The sequence below is a fragment of the Petaurus breviceps genome, unplaced genomic scaffold (genome assembly GCF_028583685.1).
Source record: "Petaurus breviceps papuanus isolate PSGF00001 unplaced genomic scaffold, PetGlider_PUasm1.0 98, whole genome shotgun sequence".
Classification (NCBI taxonomy): domain Eukaryota; kingdom Metazoa; phylum Chordata; class Mammalia; order Diprotodontia; family Petauridae; genus Petaurus; species Petaurus breviceps.
In genome coordinates this window covers 15,030,122-15,053,931 of record NW_027187460.1, presented here as the reverse complement: position 1 = coordinate 15,053,931, position 23,810 = coordinate 15,030,122, and the positions used below count along the sequence as shown (strand labels likewise).

Here is a 23,810-nt window from a genome sequence, read left to right as displayed (position 1 = left end):
CAATCTATAAAGTACTGGAATTAACTGTTCTTTAAATGTTTAATAGAATTCGCTTGTAAATCCATCTGGCCCTGGATATTTTTTCCTAGGGAGTTCATTGATGACTTTTTCAATTTCTTTTTCTGAGATGAGGTTTTCTAAGTATTTTACTTCTTCTTCAGTTAATCTAGGAAATTCATATTTTTGTAAATATTCATCTGTTCACTAAGATTGTCAAATTTATCGGCATACAATTGGGCAAAATAATTCCTAATTATTGTTTGAATTTCTTCTTCACTGAAAGTAAATTCATTGTTTTCATTTTTGAAACTGGTAATTTGGTTTTCTTCTTTCTTTTTTTAATCAAATTGACTAAAGGTTTATCAATTTTATTGTTTTTTTTTTCATAAAACCAGTTCTTAGTTTTATTTATTTAAATAGTTTTATCCATGTCAATTTTATTAATCTCTCTTTTGGTTTTCTGTATTTCTAATTTAGTATTTAATTGAGGATTGTCAATTTGTTCTTTTTCTAACTTTTTCAGTTGCAGTTCCAATTCATTGATCTCTTTTTTTCTCTATTTTTTTAGTTTTAGCATTCAGAGATATAAAACTTCCTCTAAGAACCACTTTCGCTGCAATCCATAAGTTTGGGTATGTTGTCTCATTATTGTCATTCTCTTGAATGAAGTTATTGTGTCTATGATTTGTTGTTTGACCCATTCATTCTTTAAGATTATTTAGTTTCCAATTAGTTTTTAGTTTATCTTTCCATGGCCCTTTATTACAAATAATTTTTATTGCATCATGAGTGGAAAAGGATGTATTTAATAATTCTGCCTTTCTGCACTGTACTATAAGGTTTTTATGCTATAGTACATGGTCAATTTTTGTGTATGTGCCGTTACTACTAAGAGCAAGGTATATTCCTTTTTCATATGCATTAAGTTTTCTCCAGAGGTCTATTATATCTACCTTCTCTAAAAATTTTTTGACCTCCTTAACTGCTTCCTTGTTTAGTTTGAGGTTAAATTTATCAAGTTCAGAGAGGAGGAGGTTAAGGTCCCCCACTAGTAATTTCTTCATATATATATTTGAATATTTGATTTTAAAACTTTGAATTCCCGATTCATTCCCTTCCTCCCTTGTCACCCACCCTTACTGGGAAGTTAAGCAGTTCAGTATAGGTTGCACATGTGTGGCTAATGCAAAACAATAACATAGTAGATATATTGTAAAAGACTGACTATATTTCCCTCCCTCCTATCCCACCTCTCACTTGTTCTATTCTCTACTTTGATCCCGTCCCTTTTCAAAAGTGGGTGCTTCCAACTTCCCTCCCCCCCCCAAACCTGCCCTCCCTTCCATCATCATGCCTCTCATCCCCTCCCTCCCTACTCTCCTGGAGGGTGAGATACCCTATTTAGTGTGTATTTTATTCCCTCCTCAAGCCAAATTCAATGGGAATAAGGTTGACCCATTCCATTTTGCCTTCCTATTCTTCCCCTCCATTGTAACCATTTTCCCTTGCCTCTTCTATATGAGATAGTTTACCTCATTCTGTCTCTGCCCATCTCCCCTCATTATATTCCTCTCTCACCTCTTAATTTCACCTTTTAAGTATCATCCCTTCCTGTTAAATTGGTCCTGTGCCCTCTATCTATGTATACCTGTACACATATATACACACATTCACATATGTATTCATATGCCCATATATATATTTCTATTCCCTTCAACTACCGAGAAAAGTTTCATAAGTTACAATAATTGTTTTTCCATGTAGGAATGTTATTAGTTCTACTTTGATAAGTTCCTTATGATTTCTTTCCACTGAATTGAATTCCACTGAATGACAATATTTTCCCCTGAAACATGATACTCAGTTTTGCTGGGTAGGTGATTCTTGGTTTTAATCCCAGCTCCTTTGAATTCCAGAATATCATATTCCAAGCCCTTCAGTCCCTCAGTGTAGAAGCTGCCAGATCCTGGGTTATCCTGATTGTGTTTACACAATATTCAAATTGTTTCTTCCTGGCTGCTTGTAATATTCTCTCCTTAATCTGGGAATTCCAGAACCTGGCTATAATATTCATAGGAGTTTTCTTTTGGGGATCTTTTTCAAGAGGTGATCGGTGGATCCTTTCAAACTCTATTTTGCCCTCTCGTTCTAAAACATCAGGGCAGTTTTCTTTGAGAACTTCCTGGAGGATGCTTTCTAGGTTCTTACTTTGATCATGGCTTTCAGGTAGTCCAATAATTTTTAAATTATCTCTCCTGGATCTATTTTCCAGGTCAGTGGTTTTTCCCAGGAGTTATTTCACATTGCCTTCTATTCTTTCATTTGTTTGGATCTGTTTAACAGCATCTTGATTTCTCATAAAGTCATTAGCTTCCATTTGCTCCAATCTAATTCTGAAGCAATGAGTTTCCTCAGTGAGCTTTTGAGATTCTTTTTCCATCTGGCAAATTCGGCTTTTTAAGGCATTCTTCTCCTCATTGCCTTTTTGAGCCTCTTTTGCCATTTGAGTCTGTCTATTTTTTAAGTTGTGATTTTCCTCAGTCAGGCTGTTGACTCTCATTTTGTAATTTTCTTGCATCATTCTCATTTCTCTTCCCAATTTTTCCTCCACTTCTCTTATCTGCTTCTTAAGGTCCTCTATGGCCTGTAACCAGCTTGTATTTTCCTTTGAAGCTTTTGGTGCAGGATTCTGACATCACTGCCTTCCTCCTGTTCCATGCTTTGCTCCTTTTTGTCCCCAAAATAGGAGTCTAATGTTGGAATCTTCTGTATGCTTTGTTTCCTTTGCCTCGCCATGTCACCCCTCAGTCACTTGACCCCTGGGCTTTTTGCCACAGTAGGATTCTGCCACCAGACAGGAACTTTTGTCCCAAACACTGGGGTTTTCTCATCTGCCGGAGGTATTAGTTTGGTGCCCTCTCTGAGGTCTCCACATGCTCTGGCAAGCTGGACACACACCCCAAAACCTCCACCCTAGACTGCAATCCAGATCCAAGTAAGTTAAAGCGAGAGCAATTATCACTCAGACTGGTGCTTGGTCCCCCTACACTCTGCAGGCCAGGAGCTGAAGCTGCCACTTGGCACTGGCTGGCTGTGCCAGCCTCTCAGTGGCTTCTCACCCCGGGGGCAAAAGCCATGTTCTCCCACTTACTGGGTCCCAAAGTCCAGACTGCACTGAACTCTCACTTTGTCCTTCGCATCTATGTGTTGATAAATCTAGAAACGGCCACAGCTGCTGATGATCTGGAGTCCCTCCGGCTGGTGGCTGGTCAAGCCCTCCCTGGGGCTAAAACCTTGGTGTAGGGCTGGGCTCAGCTCCCAGAGTACTGCACTGGCCGATTCCTGCTGGCCTGCCAGGCTATCCTCATCAGGAGGTTAGCTTCTCTGTGTCATTTTGTGGGTTCTGCAGCTCCAAAGTTTGTTTAGAGTCCCCTTTTTACATGGATTGGAGAAGGTGGAAGCCGGAGCAGTGGGGAGGTCGTGCTTCTACTCTGCCATCTTGACTCCACCTCACTAGTAATTTTTTGTTATCTATTTCTTCTTCTAACTCCCTTTTCTTCTCCTCTAAAAATCTGAATGCTATACCACTTGATGCATATATGTTTAGTAATGATATTAATTCATTGTCAATGGTGCCTTTTAACAGTATATAGTTTCCTTCCTTATCTCTTTTAATTAGATCTATTTTTGGTTTTGCTTTGTCTGAGATTAGGATTGCCACCCCTACTTTTTTTTTACTTTAGCTGAAGCATAATATATTCTACTCCAGCCTTTTACCTTTACCCTGTGTGTATCCCCCTGTTTCTTTTTTTTTTTTTTTTAAGCAATCGGGGCTAAATAACTTACTCAAGGTTACACGGCCAGTTATTTTTGTGTGGGTGCTGAGTATCTGAGGCCGGAACCCATCCCAGGTTTCCCGATGCTGGGGCCAGCACTCTTATTCACTGTCCCACCTGGCTGCCCCTAAGCAACTGGGGTTAAGGAACTTGCTCAAGGTTACACGGCCAATTATTTTGTGTGGGTGTTAAGCATCTGAGCCCGGAACCTATCCCAGGTCTCCCGACTCTGGGGCCAACGCTCTTACCCACTGCGCCACCTGGCCGCCCCATATCCCCCTGTTTCAAATGTGTTTCCCACAAACAATATATTGTAGGATTATGGTTTTTAATCCATTCTGTTATCCACCTCCATTTTATTGGAGAGTTCATTCCATTCACATTCACAGTTAGGATTCCTATCTGTGTCTTTCTCTCCAATCCCATTACCTCCCCTGTTTATGCTTTTATTTCTCCCTTTGCCCTTCCCCTCCTTAAGAGTTTTCCTTTTGACCACTGCCTTCCTCAAGATTCCCTATCAGCCCCCCTCCTTTTTCCTACCCTTTTCCATTACTATTTCTTCCCTCCCTTTTAATCATCTTGCCCACTTTTCTTTTCCCTTTATACTCCTACTTCCTGAAGGGCACTTTAGATTTTTATAATTAAAAATGTTATTCTCCTCAAAACAAATCCAATGAGAGTAAATCTCAAACAACGTTCTTCTCCCTCCTTTCTTTACCTCAACTATAATAAATTTTTGTGTCTTTTCACATTAGATTCCTATATTTAACTGAGTATGTTATTCCCTCCTTGAACCAAAACTAATGAGAATAAAGGTCATACAATGCTCATCTCCTTTCCTTCGTTCCTTCTACTATATGTTTTTATGCCCCTTCATGTGGCATAATTTTTTCTTTTTTTTTTTTGAGGACGCAAGGCAGGGCAATTGGGGTTAAGGGACTTGGCCAAGGTCACATGGCTAGTAAGTGTTAAGTGTCTGAGGCCGTATTTGAACTCAGGTCCTCCTGACTCCAGAGCAGGTGCTCTATTTATTGCACCACCTAGCTGCCCCAGGTGTGGCACAATTTACCCTTTTCTGACTCCTCCTTTCCTCTTCTCCCAGTACAGCCCCTTTGCACACCTTAATGAGGATTTTTTTTATCATCATATCAATTAATTTATACCCACACCCTCTATCTATGTATATCCCTTTTGAATGTCATGATAATTAAGCAATTCTCAACACTGACAGGTATCACCCTCCCAGAGAGTGATGTGAACAGTTTGGTCTTATCAAATAACAAGTTGGTTTTTTGTGTATGTTGTGTGTGTGTGTTTGTGTATTTTCCCTGCTTACCTTTTTATGTCTCTCTTAAGTCTTGTATTTAGACATCAAATTTTCCACTGGGCTCTGTCCTTTTTATCAGGAAGGTCTGGAAGTCCCTTATTTTACTGAATGACCATCTCCTTACCTGAAAGATTACATTCAGTTTTGCCTGGTAGTTGATCCTTGGTTGCAGTTCAAATTCCTTTGTCTTATGATATATTCCGATTCCTCCAATCTTATAATGCAGAAGCTGCAAGGTCCTGTGTGATCCTGACTGTAGTTCTGCAATATTTGAATTTTCCTTTCTGGTTGCTTGCAGTATTTTCTCTTAGACCTGATAATTCTGGAAATTGGCTACAATATTTCTTGGACTTTTTAATTTGGGATCTTTCAGGAAGTGTTCAGTGGATCCTTTGATAACATTTTTACCTTCTGGTTCTAGGACTGCAGGGCAGTTTTCCTTGATGATTTGTTGGACAATGTTGTCCAGGCTCGTTTTTCATCATAGCTTTCTGGTAGACTAATAATTCTTAGGTTATCTCTCTTGGATCTGGTTTCCACGTCAGTTGTTTTTCCAATGAGATATTTTGCATTTTCTTCTATTTTTTCATTCTTTAGATTTTGTTTGACTGATTCTTGATGCCTCATAGAGTCAGTAGCTTCAACTTGTCTAATTCTAATTTTTAAAGAATCGTCTTCCTCGGGTGGCTAGGTGGTGCAGTGAGTAAAGCGCCGGCCCCAGAGTCAGGAGGACCCAAGTTCAGTTCCAGCCTCAGACACTTAACACCCACACACACACACACACACAAAAAAAAACTAGCTGTGTAACCTTGGGCAAGTTACTTAACCCCAATTGCCCTCCAAAAGGCAAAATAAAAATTGTTTTCCTCAGTTTTTGTAACTCCTTTTCCATTTGTCCAATGTTTTCTTTTAAGAAGCTATTTTCTCCAATTTGTTTTGTAGCTCCTTTCCCATTTGGCTAATTGTACTTTTTAAGGAGTTGCTTTCTTCAGTGAATTTTTTTTTCCACTTTGGCAATTGTATTTTTAAAATAATTGTTCAATTTATCTTCTACCTCTCTAATTTGGCTTTTAAATTCCTTCTTGAGTTCTTCTAAGAATGCTTTATTGGGCTTGAAACCAGTTCATATTTCTTTTGGAGGTTTCAGATGTGGGTATAGGGTCAATGCTGCCCTCTCCTGAAGTTGGTTCTTCTGCTCATTATAATAGGATTCTATAGTCTTTGTTTTTCCAATTTACTTTTTGCCCACTGTGATTGCCTATTTCCTGGCTTTTAAAGTGGATCTCTGTTTCTGGGACACAGAGGACTCTGACCCACACTTCTTATGCTGGGAGCTAGGTGCTTAGTTACTGGTTTTGTATGCTGTCACCTCTGGCTCTGAATGCTGAGTACTGAGACCATTGGGGGCGGGGGGGGGGGGGGGGGGAAGGAGGCAGACTTTCTGTATTTCCCCAGAGTTACACTGAAGCTCAGAGTGAGGTATGAGGAAGGGGTAGTCTGGCCACTTTTAAGTTTCCTCCTCCCTGCCCCTGGTCTAAAACTTAGGCAGGTTCAGCCTCTGGTGGCCAGGAACTGCACTGGTGTCTGCCCATTCCCCTGGCTGTGTAAAGACACACTTGGGATTCTGGTGAGCACTTGCTAGCTCCATGCCCCTGGGGTTCAGGATCTCCTGATGTGGGCTGCGATGGGGCTTGTTGGGATGCCTCCCATGATGTACTTTAGCCTCAGCACAGCCACAGCCACACCCTTCCTCTAGTCTCCCAAGCCTCCAGCTGGCTCCACTATTTTAGGATTTTACCCAGAGGCAATATTGTCTGGATTTTTCAAGGTCAAAAAAGGGGGACTGAGAGCACCTAAGGTTTACTCCACCATCTTGGCTCCCGGAAGTACAAGCAGGTGATTTTTAAACATCTAGACTGTGGGCTGATAGCCCCAGGAGTAGCTGCTGCCACTGCCACTACCACAGGCAGTCTCTTACCTAGCTTCGAAAGACCCTGTCCTGCAGTGCATGAATCAGTTTGCCCGGGCTTCTTCTGGCTCCACTATGGTAGGGTCTGTGCTGCTGCAGTCCATGTGCTCCGTGCTCTTCACTCTGTGCTCCCCTTGCCCAGCACAACAAATCCTATTGATTTTCCACACTTTGCTGAGTTGGAAATCTGCCACACTCTCTCCCAGGGGTTTCTACCACTCTAAAATCCATTCGGATTCACTTTTTAGAGGTAACTGAAGGAATTCATGGGCAAGTTCCAGATCTTTTTCATATAGAACTATGATCTAATCATGTACCTGCCCCCATCTTCTATTTGTGAAGTTATTTTTTTTTAATCCAGATTTAGAAATATATATATATATATATGCATGAAATCTCACTTTATTAGATTCAGTTCAACAGTTTGATCAATGAAGATCTTCTTGGATCCTTGCTTTATAATCCAGACCCTCCCAGTTTTGTGCCCTCCACATAAAAAGATTACCTATGCCTCTCTCCAAGTCATATTGGATATCATAGGATCAAGGCCAGATCCCTAGAACATTTCTCTATAACCCTCCCTCCAAAATGACACTGATTCATCCATTATTACTCTTTGGGTCCTGTCATTCAATAGTTCTTCATCCACCTAGTTCTACTATTATTTATCCGATAAAGACAGAATAATAGACTCTTTTAAATGCTTTGTTGAAATCTATGCAAACTATGCTCACAGGTCCCCCTTATCCATCAGTCTAGTAACCCTGTGAAAAAAGGAAATGAAATTATTCTGATAGGATCTATTTTTGATGAAATAGAGCTACCTGTTAGTGATACCTTCTCTTTTTCTTAGTCATTTAAATTTGACATTTTCAGTCAGGGACCACGTAAATCAGGCTGAATTCGTTAGCAGACCCCAGAGAAGTCATCTAAGAGTTGGTACTTTAACAGGGAACATGAAAAAGTTTAAAATCTGTTAGGTGAGGGCACTGTTATTTAACTAAGAATGAAAATATCATATTTAATCTACAAACGGTTAGCTACTTTTTAACAAACACATCCTTAAATAAATTAAAATGGTCTCTATAATTAATATATCTCACAGAAGGAAAGGAAATTTACCAAGTTGATTCAAATTCCTTGCAGTCAAAATCTCATGTTATTTAAGAGCTTACCATATTCTTTTCAAAGAGAATGCCTCTTTATTAATAAGGATAAAGAAAAATTACTTACAATGGAATATGCTTGCCTTCCCTATTTATAAAAAAACATAAAAACTGTCATTTTAAGTAGGATTCATGGCCCAATATTGTCTCTAACTATAGTCATAGAATCTTTGGATGTGTTTTGGAGGGAAAATTAGAATGATCCCCTGAACAGAATAAGCTGCCCAAAGTAGGACTGAGTTTACCACAACCAGATTTCCAATTAGGTGCTGGATGGCCATTTAACAAATTAGGTTTAGATAGGAGTCATACTTTGTGAACAGGTTGGATTATGTGGTCACTAAGGGTCCCTAAAGTCAAGATGATTCTGAAGTCAGTCTCCTTTCTTATTTAGTAAATTCCCTGAAAAGGGGATCAAAAGCAGAGTACCCTCAGACTACTTAGGTCCAGGGTATTTAATCAATCATTCTCAATCAGTACAACTCACTGCAAGTGATGGAAAGGTATAAAGCACTAGAGAAAGATGACTGAGATTTCAAGTCTGGATGACTGAGAATCATACAATTTCACAAAAATAAGGAAGTTAAGGGAAATTGCTAGTTTAAATAGGAAAATGAAAAACTTACTTTCATCTCTATTGAGTATGATGTGTCAATGGGCCATCCAAATAAAACCTTATAGTACATAATAGCACAAGACCTTGGGAAAGAAGACAGGAAAGGGAATGTACTATAATACTCTACATAATGGAGTTCAATTCATAGAATATTAGACTTGGAAAGAACCTCAGAAGCCACTTAATAAAACCCATGCCTCAATATGAATCCCCTAGACCATATAACTGACAAACAGGGCAACAATTATTGATTAAACATCTGCAATAACGTAGCAGCTCCTAAGACAGTTCATTACTGTTTTGAACACCTCTAAGTGTTAGGAAGTTTGTTTTGTTTATTCTTTCATACCAAAGCATAAATTAACCTCTTTTTAATTTCTTCCTATTGCTTCTAATCCTGCCCTCTGGGACCAGAGCAAATCTATCCACTCTTCTTCACCAGAGTCCTTCAGATATTTAATGGCAGCTATCATGTATCTGGTAAGCCTTCTCTTCACAAAGCTAAACATATTCAGGTCTTTCAAACCAACCCCTGAAAGACCATTTTCAACCACATGCATTTGTGAGCAAGCATTTTTACTGTGTTTTTGTTTTAAATGAGAAATACTGAAATAAAGGCAATGAAAAATAAGATTTAAGACCATCTACAGTTGAGCAATATTTTGAAAATCTTTGTTCAAATAAACAATTCTAACCAAATTAAATTTATATATTATTACTATCTTATGGTAAATATCTTCAGTCATAACATTGAATTTGAAATGTTACTTATATTAAAAAATTTTCTAAAATAAGATTAAAATGAAGACTTTCAGATAATAAATAGTAAACCCATGAGGTCTTGTTGGATTACTTCTTTTCATTCTTTCAGAATGACCCACAAAAATATTCGCAATTATTTTATAATTAGCTTGATAATGAGATATTTATAGTTTTTATAATCATAGATAAAATCATTTTATAATTATAAAATGTGAATTTTAATCTGGAGCTTTGAGGGGGCAAAAGTTACCATTTTAGTTATAAGCATTTAATGAATAAATCTAAAAGAATATCATGAATTCTTATTGTTCAGTTGTTTTCAGTCATGTTTCATTCTTTGTGACCCCAATTTGGGGTTTTCTTGGCAAAGATATTAGAGTGATTTGCCATTTCCTTCTGCAGATCATTTTACAGATGAGGAAACTGAGGCAAGCCAGGGTCACAAAGCTAGTAAGTATTTAAGGCCAGATTTTAACTCAGGAAATGAGTCTTCCTTACTCCAGGCCTGGCTCTCTATCCACTGTATATTCAACTACTAGGTGATTTATGAAAGAGTAGATTTGTACAACTGTTCTGAAATAAAATGACCTGAATAATTTCAGAATGACAACTTTAAGACAAGAAAAGGCATCAGGTATATTATCTAGTTATAACCCAAAAAATCCTTTTACTAGTTTACTTTTCCTGACATTTTTATATTAAACTTCAGATAAACTTGGAATATGTACCAAATAAAATATATTTTGCCCTGCAGATGTTCAATGCTTTGCTACAATCCTATTAAACTAAAAAAGTCAAATGACTTCTCTGAAATGTCATTTTGTTGTTGTCTATACTTTTCATTCAAACAGCATTTAGTAAAATGATTATGCCAATTAGCCTACACTTTAAGGTTTGACATAGCAAGAACAGGTGACGAAGCTATCACATAGATCCTAGATAAAAGACAGCTGAATTATATTTTGATACTGCTAGAAAAAAATGAATGAAAAGTATAGACAGCAACAGAATTACATAACTTTTTCACAAAGGAAAGTGTACTGAAAATCCATTTCAATTATTATCAATCAGGATCAATCAGAGAACATCACATTTTCTACTATTTGCATGGACAACGAGAGTCACTACGGTATGGTCAACAAAGTCATCCTTATTTTCAGGAAAACATGGATTAAAAGTCTGTCTCTGGCTTTTTTTTAACATTCACTATTTTTATTTTGAGCTCCAAATTCTATACCTCTCTCCACTCCATCCCCTACCCCTTGAGAAGTCAAGCAATATGATACCTATTACACATGTGAAGTCATACAAAACAGATTTCCATATTAACCATATTGCAAGGAGAAAAAGAAAGCCAGAAAAATAAGGAAATTCTTCTTCAATCTTCATTCAGAGTTCATGAGCTCTCTTCCTATGACACCACTCTTTCTCAAGTCTCCTTTGCTGGATCCTCTACCAGATAAAGACCTCTAACTGTAGGTGTCCTCAGGGTTCTGTCCTGGACCCTCTTCTCTTCTCCCTCTATAATATTTCACTTGGTGATCTCATTAGCTTCTGTGGATTTAATTTGCAACTCTATGCTGATGATTCTCAAATCTACTCTTACTTCAAACTCTCTGCTGACCTCCAATCTGGCATCTCTAACTGCCTTTCAAACATCTCAAACTGGATGTCCAGTAGACATCTTAAACTCAACATGTCCAAAATGGAACTCATCTTTCCCCCTAAACCCTCCTCTCTTGCTACCTTCCCTATTACTCTAAGGGGCAACACCATCCTTCTAGTTCCTCTGGCTCACAAAATCAGTCATCTCAAATCCCTTACTATCTCTCATTCCCCATATCCAATCTGTTGCCAAGACCAGTAGATTTCACTTTTGCAACATCTTTCAAATTCACCCCCTTCTCTCCTCAGGCATTGCCACCACTGTAGAGCAAGCTCTCATCCCCTCACACCTAGATTATTGCAATAGTGTAACTGAGGGTCTTCCTACCTCAAGTCTCTTCTACTCCAATCTATCCTCTATTCAGTCACTAAAGCGATTTTCCAGAATTGCAGATAGGATCGCACGCACACACACGCATACACACACACACACATGCACACACACACACACATGTACACACACACACCCTACATAAATGCAATAAACTCCAATGGCTCTTTATTGCCTCCAGGAGCAGCATCAGCAAGAAGAGGAGCAGACAAGAGCCTTAAGAAAAGAGGAAAGAATAGAGTTAAACCTATTTACCAATAGGTCAATATTGGGAAAGTAGGAGAGTATAACCATTGCAAAGGGGAGTAAGAACTGAAGGGATACAAGTACTGGATGTTATAGAGAAGATGAAGAACAGTAGATGAAAGGCAAAGGAAGAGCTGGAATAATAATAGATAATGATCAGATAAAGGAATTTCAGAGTTCATATGAATATGGAACACTTGTAAGTTAAAGCAAGGTCAGTGTATGACTGTGTATAGCTAAGGTAAGGTGTCATAGGAAATGAGTGAATTGAGAAACTAAAAGGTTAGGGTGTTTAAGGGATTATAGATGGATGGACAGATAGGCACACATACATGTGTATATATGTACATATGTGTGTATATTGACATCTGCTAGTATGAAGGCAGAAGAAAAAGACTGTGAGTCAAGCACTGAACTCATTGAGGAAGGAAGGAGAACATCCCAGGGGTTGGTATGTAACAGTGATCTGAAAGAATCTTGAAATGGTAATAAATATGGTTTAAACACACCACAAAAGAGGAAAGGTTACTGAATAAGAATAAGAAGAGGATCTGAAAGTGGCAATGAGGAGCAAGGAATATTCTAACTCTCCCACCTCAACTAATGAGTGGGGAAGTAAAAGTACCAACAGTACTTGAAGGGGTAGCCAGGGAAGCTGTGTCATCAGAAGGGAGCCGGGATTAAATGATTATAAGAGGACTGAGGGCAAGAGAAAGGAAAAGATTAAAAAGAAAGTAAGTTTGTTACCTATGGTGTAAACATTCCAGAGCATTCAGTGAAAGAGGTATGTAGCTAAAGAATGACATGTTGGGGTTTTGGGGTGAGGAGGATAGGAGTAAGGAAGTAGGCAGCAAGGAACAAAGAATGTGGTTGAACAAACGGGTTTAGAATCACTGGAATGAGATGGGCATGACAGAATGAGAGTGAGTTGATTCACTGAATAATGAAATCTGATTCCTAGGGGTTAGCCTCAGGTCAGAGTTATTTCAGGGCATCAGACAGCTGCATAGAACTAGAAAGAGGGCAGCAAGCATCCAGAGCATGATGGAACGGCTGGCCTAGACAGGCTAGGAAGCTCCCCTCCTTCCTGGAAATGTACAGGTAAGCCAACTGGTGTGAAGGTGGAGTAGAAGGAAGGCAGAGAGCATACTATGATTGCACTGGAGAGCACAGTGGAATTGCTGGCCCAGGGAGGCTAGGACCATTCCAGGGAAGCTAGAATAGTCCCTCCAAGAAGGAGGCAAAGCCTTATTCAACTCAGAAGCTGACTGAAGCTTGCCTTGTTACACTTTCAGCTACTGAAATTCTCAAAATTCCTTTCCCTGCCTACAGCCTGCTCTAAACTTGCCTTGTTAAAGCAGTTTTACCATGCTTAATCATCTTCAATAGACATGCATCAAGGTTCTCTATAATTTGGCTCCAACCCACCTCTGTAGGTTTATCCATTACTACTGCTCTTCATGAATCCACTGCTCTAGCCAAACTGGCAAATTAGTATCTCAAATATGCTTTAGGATTGTCAACCTCTCAACTTTGGCTCATACTCCCCCAGGGTAATGGCAATATATGAAATCATTGCTAACTCATGAGAAATGGGGACAGTATTAAAATATATTGCTATGTTTTGTGCTAGAGAAGTATTTTACCTGGTTCACCTTCCTCTTCAATGTTCAACACAATAATACAGATGTGTTTTCTTAGTTGACGAGGGTTGGAGAATTTCCGACAACATTTACTGCATTCCAAGTTGCCAGGCACCACTTCAGTAACTTCAGGAAGGCTGTTTCGTTCAGGGGAAGCTAGCGGATTTTCTTCATTTGGACTACAGTTATTATTTTCAGCTGATTCCTCATCAGTGCAGAGCTTCTTAGTTGAGCCTTTTGGTCTTCCCCGTTTTCTCTTCACTACCAAAAGCTCTATAAAGGAGCATTAAAAAGAACATAATGACACAATTGCATGAAGGGGATGGAAGGGGCTGTTGGGAAGTGAGGTCATATATCAGAACAACCAAGTTTGAAAACACGGGTAGCATTTCACATTTTAGTTATCAAAGCAAATTCTAAAGCCAAAATGAGAAGGAAAAAAAAGTCAGGGTGCTAACAGCTGTTCACTAATAACAGCCTTACAAACTGACACCATCATAGCTATTTAGCAACCTGTAATATATTCCGACAGTTTTAGAACCTTGACCCTTTCTTTCTCCTGGTTGCCATATATTGTATTATCAGAGCACTTATATGCAACTTTTATGAAAGCTGCTATGATTTAAGTTATGACTGACAGCTCCCAGATCACAAATCATGTTCTTTGTTAACCATCATTTTAATTTAAAGTCAGTTCCAGAAAAAAATGCTAAACACTTCTTTGAAATAGGCTCTAAAAATAAAAGACTGCTTTAACTTAAGCTCGTTGTGTTTTTAATGAGTTGCACAACCATTCAAACCACTTCTCCGAATCATAATTATTTGAGTCAAATTGTCCAGAAGGAGGGGGAAAAAATACAACCCCAAGCAAGAAACTAAAGAACTAAAAATAAATAATAACTTTACATAGTTTCCTAGCGACCAACTGAATTTAAATGTCAGGGATGGAGGAGCTGCATTAGAAACTTTAAAATTACTTTGCAACTTTAAATTCTTCTTGATTACTCTTCTACATCTTAATGGTGAAAATAGTTTTTAAAAAATACGGCAGACATTGGGGGAAGAACCTAAATGTTGTTGGATTTATGTGAGAGTGGAATATGACAATGCTTCTGTGAAAGAATTTGAGGGGTGTTCCACTGACATCCCTCCACACACCCATACCCCTCTCTCCCCAAAATCACCTATGTTTAGACTGCCACAAATACCTGAAATTGCCATTGTGAAAGAGTCATTCCTCATTCCTTTGGATTAAATGGAGCCCAAAATAGATAAATTTGGAGCAAGTAAATGGCAGATAGGGGTGAAGGGGTAGCATGGAGATAAAGTGTTGCAAGGGGTGTATTACCAGACTTGGGGTCCTAAAAAACATATGGCTGAAGAAAAGGGAGATGGAAGGTAAGAAAACCCTCTAGCTTTCCCAAATTTACAATTTTGTGGAGGTTAGTCCTGACTGCTATACTTGAATGTGCCTTGAATAGTGATGCTGGCTACCTGAATAGTTTTCTTTTGTTCATTCAAGGTTTCATTTGTACAGGGAATGAATCTTCAAAATGGAGAGTTACATATGGAGAGAGCATATAAAAATATACATATATAAAACACATGCACTTTATCGTAAACAACATTCCTAATGTCAAGAAAATAAACCCTGCATTTCCAGGACAAAGAAAGGTACTTAGATGGTAACCAATGGACAAAGTGGGAAGAAGAGTCCTGGGGGAAAAAGAAGTTGCTTCTATTCATAGATAAAATATATCAGCAGAATGACTAAGAAAGTATAATCCAACAATATATTGTTTATAAGAAACACATTTGAAATAAAGAGATTCACGCAGGTTTAAAACTAGCAGTTGGAGTAAAATCTATTATGTTTTAGCTGAATAAAAAATGCAGTATAATAAAAGATAAGAGAGAAGCTATATTTCATTCAACCATAACAAACCAACTTCAGTATTTAAATATAAATGCAAAAAATGGCATAGCTTCTAAATACTTAAAGAAAAAAATAATTACAAGGAGAAATAATAAAAACCATAATAGTGGGGGGAAAAGGGGAAAGAGGGGGAGAGAGAGAGAGAGAGAGAGAGAGAGAGAGAGAGAGAACACACCTTATCATCCCTGGAAAAAATCTAATAAAAAATAAGTAAACTGAAGGACATGAATACAATTTTAGAATAATTCCAGCAGTTACTGATTGGAAACAGAAAGGATTATGTCCACTGTCACCACTTTTATTTGTCATAGTACTAGAAATGCTGTCTATAGCAATAAGACAAGAAAAAGAAATAGAGGGAATAAGCCACATATAAAGAAGAAGCAAAATGTTCATTTTTTGCAGATTATAAGATGATGTACTTAACTCTAAAGAGTCAATTAAGAATAACTGAAACAATTAATAACTTCAGCAAACTTGTAGATTGTAAAATAAATCTACATAAATTATCAGCATTTTTCTATAATACCAATAAAACTTAGCAGGAAGAGACTGAAAGAGCAATTCTATTTAAATAACTACAGAACGTATTAAAAATCTGGGTGCCTACCTACCAAGATACTCATAAAAACTACATAAATACAAATCTATATACTATGGTTTATAGAAATAAAGACAGACCTAAATATTTAGAAAAAAATGTTAATTGCTCATGGGTAGAATAAGTCATAACAAAAATGATAATGCAATCTATAATAATTGACTTAAACAATATTATACCACGTGAAACAATTAAGGATTACTTTATAGAACTAGAAAAAAATAATAAAATTCATTTGGAGGCAAAAAAGGTTGAGAAACTGGGGAAATAATGAAATGAGCAAATGATGGAGGCCCAGCACTGCCAGATCTCAAACTATATTATAAAAACAGCAACTCTCAAGATAATTATGTACTAGTTAAAAAACAGAGAGATTGTCCAGTAGAACAAATTAGCCACACAACATACAAAAGCAAATAAATATATCCTAGAAGTCAAGAAATGCAAAAATCTTAGCGACTGCCAGTCAGTCAGTATATTCAATTTAAGTTCCTACCATGTGCCAGGCATTGTGCTGAGCACTGGCGATACAAAGAAAGGCAAAAAACAGTCCCAGCCCTTTAGTAACTAACAATCTGACAGGATAAAAACTCACTATTTTACAAAAACTTATGGGAAATTTGGATAACATAAAAGAAATTAGACTCAGACCAACACCTCACAACTATACGAAGATAAGCTCCAAATAAATAAGTGATATAGACATAAAACATCATATCACAAATTAGAGAAAATGAAAAATGTTACCAATGGGTAAATGAAAAGTTCATAATCAAACAAAGGGTGAAGAAAATCACAAGATAAAATGGATAATTTTGATTGCGTAAAATTAAAGTCTCTGCTTGAACAAATCCACTATAGCGAAGATTAAAAGGTAAACAATTCAGTGGGAAAAATCTTTGTAACCAGTTTCACTGATAAAGGGTTCATTTTCAAAAGATATAAAGAACTAATTCAAATTCATAAGACTAAGAATCATTTGCAAAAGATAAGAAGTTTAACAGTATAATCAAGCAATTCTGAAGGTAAGAAATACACTCTAGCTATAGCCATAAAAAAAAAAAAATGCTCTAAATCACTATTAGTGAAATGCAAATTAAAGCAATTCTGAGATTCAACCTCACACCCATCAAATTGGTCACAAAAAGGGGGGGGGTGGAGTTTGGGGGAAAGATCAGTGTCGGAGGAGCTGTGGGAAAGCAGACATAAATTGTTGGTCGGCCTGTTAATGTGTACAAACATTCCGATAATCAATTGGGAAATATACACATAAAATTATTGAACAGTTCATGCCCTGTGACCTATCAGGGATGACTTCAAAGTCATGGAAAATATTACATGAACTGATACTGAGGTGAGCACAACCAGAAAATTGACAACAGTGATATCAAACACAAATTGAAATGGGGGCCACTAATCATACATAAGAATCCTTGACTGTGCATATTACTTTAGAAAATCACATATTAACATTTTCTATGTGCTACTGTAGTTTTATTTTAATAACTATATTCCAATTACATTTTAATCTGTTTTGAGGAGAACTCTGGAGTGATACAGGTCACAATATAATTGTAGGCTGCGTGTTTCACACCTCTGAGTTATACTATAAAATCAATATTATGAAAATGATCAATATAAACTGTTGAAGGATGAAATAAAGCAGAATCAGGAGAACAATTTATACAGTAATAACAATACTGTAAGAACAAACAACTCTGAAAGTTATAACAACTATGATCAATATAAGGACCATCCATGATTTTTGGGGATTTATGATAAAACATTCTATCAATCTCTTTACAGAGAGATGATAGATTTAGGGTGCAAAATGACACACATATATTTTTATATAAAGCCACTGAAGGAATTTATTTTGCTTGATTATGATTATGTTACAAAGAATTTTTTTTCTTATTTTTGCTTTTTTTTTTGGAGGGGGAAAGGTAGGGCAATTGGTGTTAAGTGACATGCCCAAGGTCACACGGCTAGTTCTGTGTTAAGTGTCTGAGGTCGGATTTGAACTCAGGTCCTCCTAACTCCAGGGCTGGTGCTCTATTCACTGCGCCACCTAGCTGCCCCTTTTTCTCATTTTTTCAGTGGGGTGAGGAGAAAAATAAATTTATGCTAATTTAAAAAAATTTTTTAATAGTGGGGTGGGGTGCCACAGATATAGAATGTTATATGAACTTTCAGATGGTATCATTATATTGTTAATTTTGCTTAATTGTTTTACTTTGTTCAAAGATATCTCTCAAGGAATAGGGCAATCTGTAAATGTAATGTAAAAAAGGCACATGTTTTAAGGATAAATCAGTGGAGCTGGGTGGAAAGGGGGCGGTGTGAGCCAGGAGAATGAAGCAATATGAAGGGGAAGGGGAAGCAAGGGCTACCAAGAGATAATGGTCTGCACCTGGACTGGGAGAAGCATTAGGAGGCACCCAGGTGAAGACCAAAGCAAATTAGCAAGAGATGCAGGGGTTAAACTTGACTGGCATCAAGGGGCTTAGCCTAAAATTTCTCTAGATGTTGCTACTATGGCATTGCTCTATCTGATGATAACCTCCTATCATTCCATCTCTCCTAGCTATTACACCTATCTCACCCCTCCTAAACCTATTCTTCACCTCCTCATGTCCTTCAAACTCTCCACCCACTTAGTACTTCCACAGACCATTACCTTTGCTCAGACCTTACTTTCCTCCATTTGTAATATGAACCCTAGAATGACCAATATAATGATCAATTGCACTTTCTCTTCATCTCAAAACCCCCTGACATCCCCCTTCCTTACTTCTCTCTTCCTTTCCTCTACTCACAGAAAATGAAGTGGCTTCTGTTTGCCACCTTTTTTGCTCTACACATATCCATGATTCCTTCCCCTTTTTTTCTTAAATAGAATACAACCTCAATCTTCATCCCTTTATTTCTAATCTTCACCCTCTTCCTATCTACGGGTACCTTCCCTCCTGTCCCTTTCGAGCATGCCCAAGTAGCCCCCAACCTTTAAAGAATTTTCACTAGATACTAAAATCCCTCTCAAATGATCATCCTATTAGACCTCCTACCCTTTTCTTCCAGCTCTTGGAAAAAGCTGTCATTTATACTCACAACTTCCTTTTCCTCTTCTCTCATTAACTTCTCAACTCTTTGCAATGTGGCTTCAGACCTCACCATTTAAATTGAATCTTCTCCCTCCATGTTACCAATAGCCTCCTGAATTTCATGATCTCTAGAAATTCATCATTCTGCAAGATGAAATCAACTTTGTAACTCACACCTCCTCAGATCATTTTCTACCTGGCTACTGTACTTTATCATGCTCCACTTGGTAACCTCCCCACCATCATTTTTAGTTTCTTTTTATGTGTTGTGAGCTCCCCATTAGACTGTGAACTCCTTGGGGTAGGGACTGTCTTGTGCCTTTCTTAGGGGCAAATATTAATCACCAAATCTGATGATCTCTTCCCAGTCTTCATCCCTTTCTATTTATCAACTCATTCAATTACATTTATGCCTGTCACTCTTTACTACTGGATACTCTTTCCTTTCTGGATTTTTGTGGCAATAAGTTCTCCTGGTTTTTCTACCTGTCTAAACTCACTTCACTCTCCTTTTTGTTCACCATCCATACCATTTTCTCTAATTGCAGGTGTCGGCAAGGCTCTGTCCTTCGTCTTTTCTCTTGCTCTCTCTCTCTATTTCCCTGTCTCTGTGTTTGTCTCTCTGTCTCTACATCTGTCTCTCTCTCACTCCCTCCCCCCATTAATTTTCTCTTTGCCCCTGTATTAGATATCAGTCCCTATGGGTTGAATTATCATCTCTATATAAGGAATTCCTAGATCTATATAACTAGCCTCTCCCTTAAGTTTCAGTCCCACTCACCAACTGCCTACTGGACAATTCAATCTGGATATCCTAGAGACATCTCAAACTCAACATAGTCAATGGTCAATTAACACCATGCCATGCACTGTACTAAGCACCAAGGATACAAATGAGAAAAAGAAACAGTCCCTGCCGTCAAAGAATTGAACATAACTTAGAGGTTAAGAACCTGACTGATTAGAAGGATAGTAATAGGGGTGGCTAGGTGGTGCAGTAAGTAAGAGCTCCGGCCCTGGAGTCGGAGGACCCGAGTTCGGTTCTGGTCTCAGACACTTAATGCCCACACAAAAAAACTAGCCATGTAACCTTGGGCAATTTACTTAACCCCAACTGCCCTCTAAAAGGCAAAAAAAAAAAAAAAAAACCTTAAAATCTAATGGAAGATAATAATGCATAAAAGGAAGCTGGAAAGAAGAAAGGAACAGAGAGGGGAACTATCAAAGGGTACCCAGAATGGAGGAAAGATAGTCAAAGCCAAGCACAGCAGCTGGTAGAAAATGAAGGGTTGGCTGGAAACTCTGAGGCCCCTATGAAGGGAGGCCTTAAGAGTAGTAACGTAGGGGCAGCCAGGTAGCACAGTGAGTAAGAGCACTGGCCCCAGTGTCAGGATGACCTGGGGATCAAATCCGGGCTCAGACACTTAGCACCCACCCAGAAACACCTGGCCATGTAACCTTGAGTGAGTTACTTAACCCAAATTGCTTTAAAAAAAAAAAAGAATAGTAATGTAATGGTAAGGGAATTTGAAGATCTTCCCTGCCCCTTAACAAGGGCAAGGAAATTTGAGCACCTACCCTGATTTGAAAATATACTCTACCCCCTAATAGGATGAATGTGGTCATATAGAGTCTATGGTGAGAGGAGTTTGCTGAAGGGTAGAACAGAGCCCAACAGGAGAAGGTTGCTTAGGGGAGGCTTGTTTTTCAGAAAGGCCCACACCTTGTTACTTTGTAATTAGACAGTGGGTCATGAAGGTTGTGATGTTCTCTGAGCCAGGAGAAAGCTATGTATGTCTCTGAGGTGAGGTTTTGCTTTGGGGCTCATTTTGGGAAGAGTTGTGTAATTTGGCCAGATGAAATTCTGGGCAGCCGTTGAGGCCCCCAGCTTTGAAAACCCAGATGTTGGTGCTTCTCTCTCTGGTCACTAACTGTGTAGGTATGTGATGGTCAGACAGCTAGAAGCCCTGTTTGTTGGTTTGTCAAAAGATATGAACAGGCAGTTTTCAGAGGAAGAAATTAAAGACATCTATAAGCATATGAAAAAATGCTCTAAATCACTGTTGATTAGAGAAATGCAAATCAAAACAACTCTGAGGTACCACATCTCACCAGTCAGATTGGCTAAGATGACAAAACAGGAAAATGAAAAATGCTGGAGAGGATGTAGAAAAACTGGAACACTAATGCATTGTTAGTAGAATTGTGAACTGATGCAAGCATTCTAGGGAGCAATGTGGAACTACGCCCAAAGGGCTAATAGAATGTGCATACCCTTTGACCCAGCAATACCACTTCTAGGGCTATATACCAAAGAGATCATACAAGTGGGAGGAGGACCCATATGTAAAAAAATATTTATAACAGCTCTTTTTGTGGTGGCAAAGAATTGGAAATCAAGGAGATGCCCATCAATTAGGGAATGGCTAAACAAGTTATGGTATATGAATGTAATGGAATATTATTGTGCTATAAGAAATAAGGAGCAGACAGACTTCATAATAACCTAGAGAGACTTATATAAACTGCTGCTGAGTGAGGAGAGCAGAATCAGAACTTTGTACACAATTACAGACACATTGTATGTGTGACGACTAACTTTGATAGACTGGGCTCCTCTCAGCAATACAAGGTTAGAAGACAACTACAAGAGACTCATGATGGAAAGGGAAATCCACATCCAGAGAAAGAATTGCAGTCTAAACGCATATTGAAGCAAACTACTCGTTCGCACTCTCTTTTGTGTTTTGTTTCTTCTTTCTCATCGTGCACGCCATTGGTTATAACCCTTCTTGACAACTTGACTAATGTTTAATGTGAAGGTACTAGTAGAACCTATATGTGATTGCATGCCACCATGGTGGGGAAGGGGAATGAGAGGGAGTGGGAGAAAATTTGGAACTCAAGGGATGTGGTACTAAATGTTGCAAACTAAAAGTAAATAAATTTTTTCAAATCCTTTGTAATAGTTGCCTATGTTGCCTAAAAAGCATGCCTTCTAACATCTGACTCACAGATCTTTCTTCCTTCAAGATATCAAGCATCACCTTCTACTTGAAACCTTTCTTTATCTCCCTAACTGCTAGTGTTCTCACTTCCAAACTACTTAAGTATTTTCTATTCCATATTCAATTATATTTATTCTCCTTTATATTTTTTTCTGAATATACTTATGTTATTTGTCTCCCCCATAAAAATGCAAGCATCTTGAGGGTAAGGATTGTTTCATTCTCTGTGTTTTTATCTCTAGCATACAGCTCAGTGCTTAGTACAAAGCAAGCGCTTAATAAGTGCTCCTTGACTGACTGACTGACTGACTGATTGAAACACTAGATGACCACTTGTTGAGTATGTCATATAGTAGTGGGGAATCTTTTGTGGATATAGTTGAACAAAATGGCTCCCAAGCTTCCTCCGAACTCTGAAATTCTGTAATTTGGTAACCTTTCAATTCCTTAGACTATAAAATTAAGTTGTATTTTCAAAAGGAACAAAGGGGAATACTGTATACAGGTGCTGAGCAGTGGTTATGTCTGTCAGAGTTTAATGACAGTTATTCTTTGCACACGTTTTCACTTGTATAACAGCAGTCATGAACAATGAGAAAAGCATACTTAGTGCACTGACTATAAAGCCCTCAACATCCTATCACAGGAGCTGAGATGTGGAAGAATATTTCAGCATGCCTTTTAAAAGTTTAAGGTTAACGTCCTGATCTAAAATACTAACAGCATCAATTGTGCCCTGTCCCAATTAATGTGGAGAGTTAGTTATCAGACAGCCATTTGAACTAAATGAATTCTAAAGACCTTCTAGATCTAACTTCCCATGATTCAGTGATAAATACAGGTCATGTGTGGCTCTATCAGGAGTGTTGCATGGATTGTGGGGGACATGAAATTATCCCACACTTTTGTTATTCCATTAGCCTCCTATTTGGCCTCCATGGTGTGACTCTCTTACCACTCTAATTCATTTTGCTCTCTGATGCTGGACTAACTTTCCTAAGACAATTTTATTACCTCATTCTTAAAGAACCTAAAACTGCTCCCATATTGCAGGTTATCCTAAAGTTTGCCAAAGAATTGGCAAGATAGTAAGAATACATAATGAAAGTCTCAAAAGTGCTTTCTGAACGACAAAGGCAATTCATTATCAAAGGGTGATAATAAAATATTATCCCTACTTCATGAGGTATTTATGAGAATGATTTAGTAGATAGGAAAGCATTTTTAAAAGTTTAAAATGCTGCAAAAAAAAAAATAAATGAACATTTTCCTCATAACAACTACAGAAGTTTTCGTGTTATGCAAGTATTATCACTTTGATTTTACAGCCAAAAAAACTGAGGCCCTAAGAGGCAGAGTCACATAGAAGCAGCAATATGCTGTGCTAGAATGATTCTTGGACATAGAGTTAAAAGAATCAAGTTCAAATCCCATCTCTAGTAACTCTACCTGTGTGACCTTGAACAAGTCACTTAACTTCTTTGGGCCTCAGTTTCCTTAGCTATAAAATGAGGCTGTTGGACTACATGACCTCTAAAATCTCTTCCAATTCTAAATATTATTACGATCCTGAAGCCTGTCCAAAATAACACAGACAATG

The 23,810-nt window shown here is 38.0% G+C and overlaps 1 protein-coding gene across 2 annotated transcripts in view; it reads right to left on the bottom strand.

Moving 5' to 3' along the window:
* ZFAT (zinc finger and AT-hook domain containing) overlaps positions 1–23,810 on the bottom strand; it is a 317,464-nt gene that overhangs the window by 205,332 nt on the left and 88,322 nt on the right. For both annotated transcript variants that reach the window (XM_069081280.1, XM_069081281.1), the window contains exon 3: positions 13,565–13,834. In XM_069081280.1, coding sequence (XP_068937381.1) covers positions 13,565–13,834 — 270 coding nt within the window. The remainder of the gene's footprint in view (positions 1–13,564; positions 13,835–23,810) is intronic.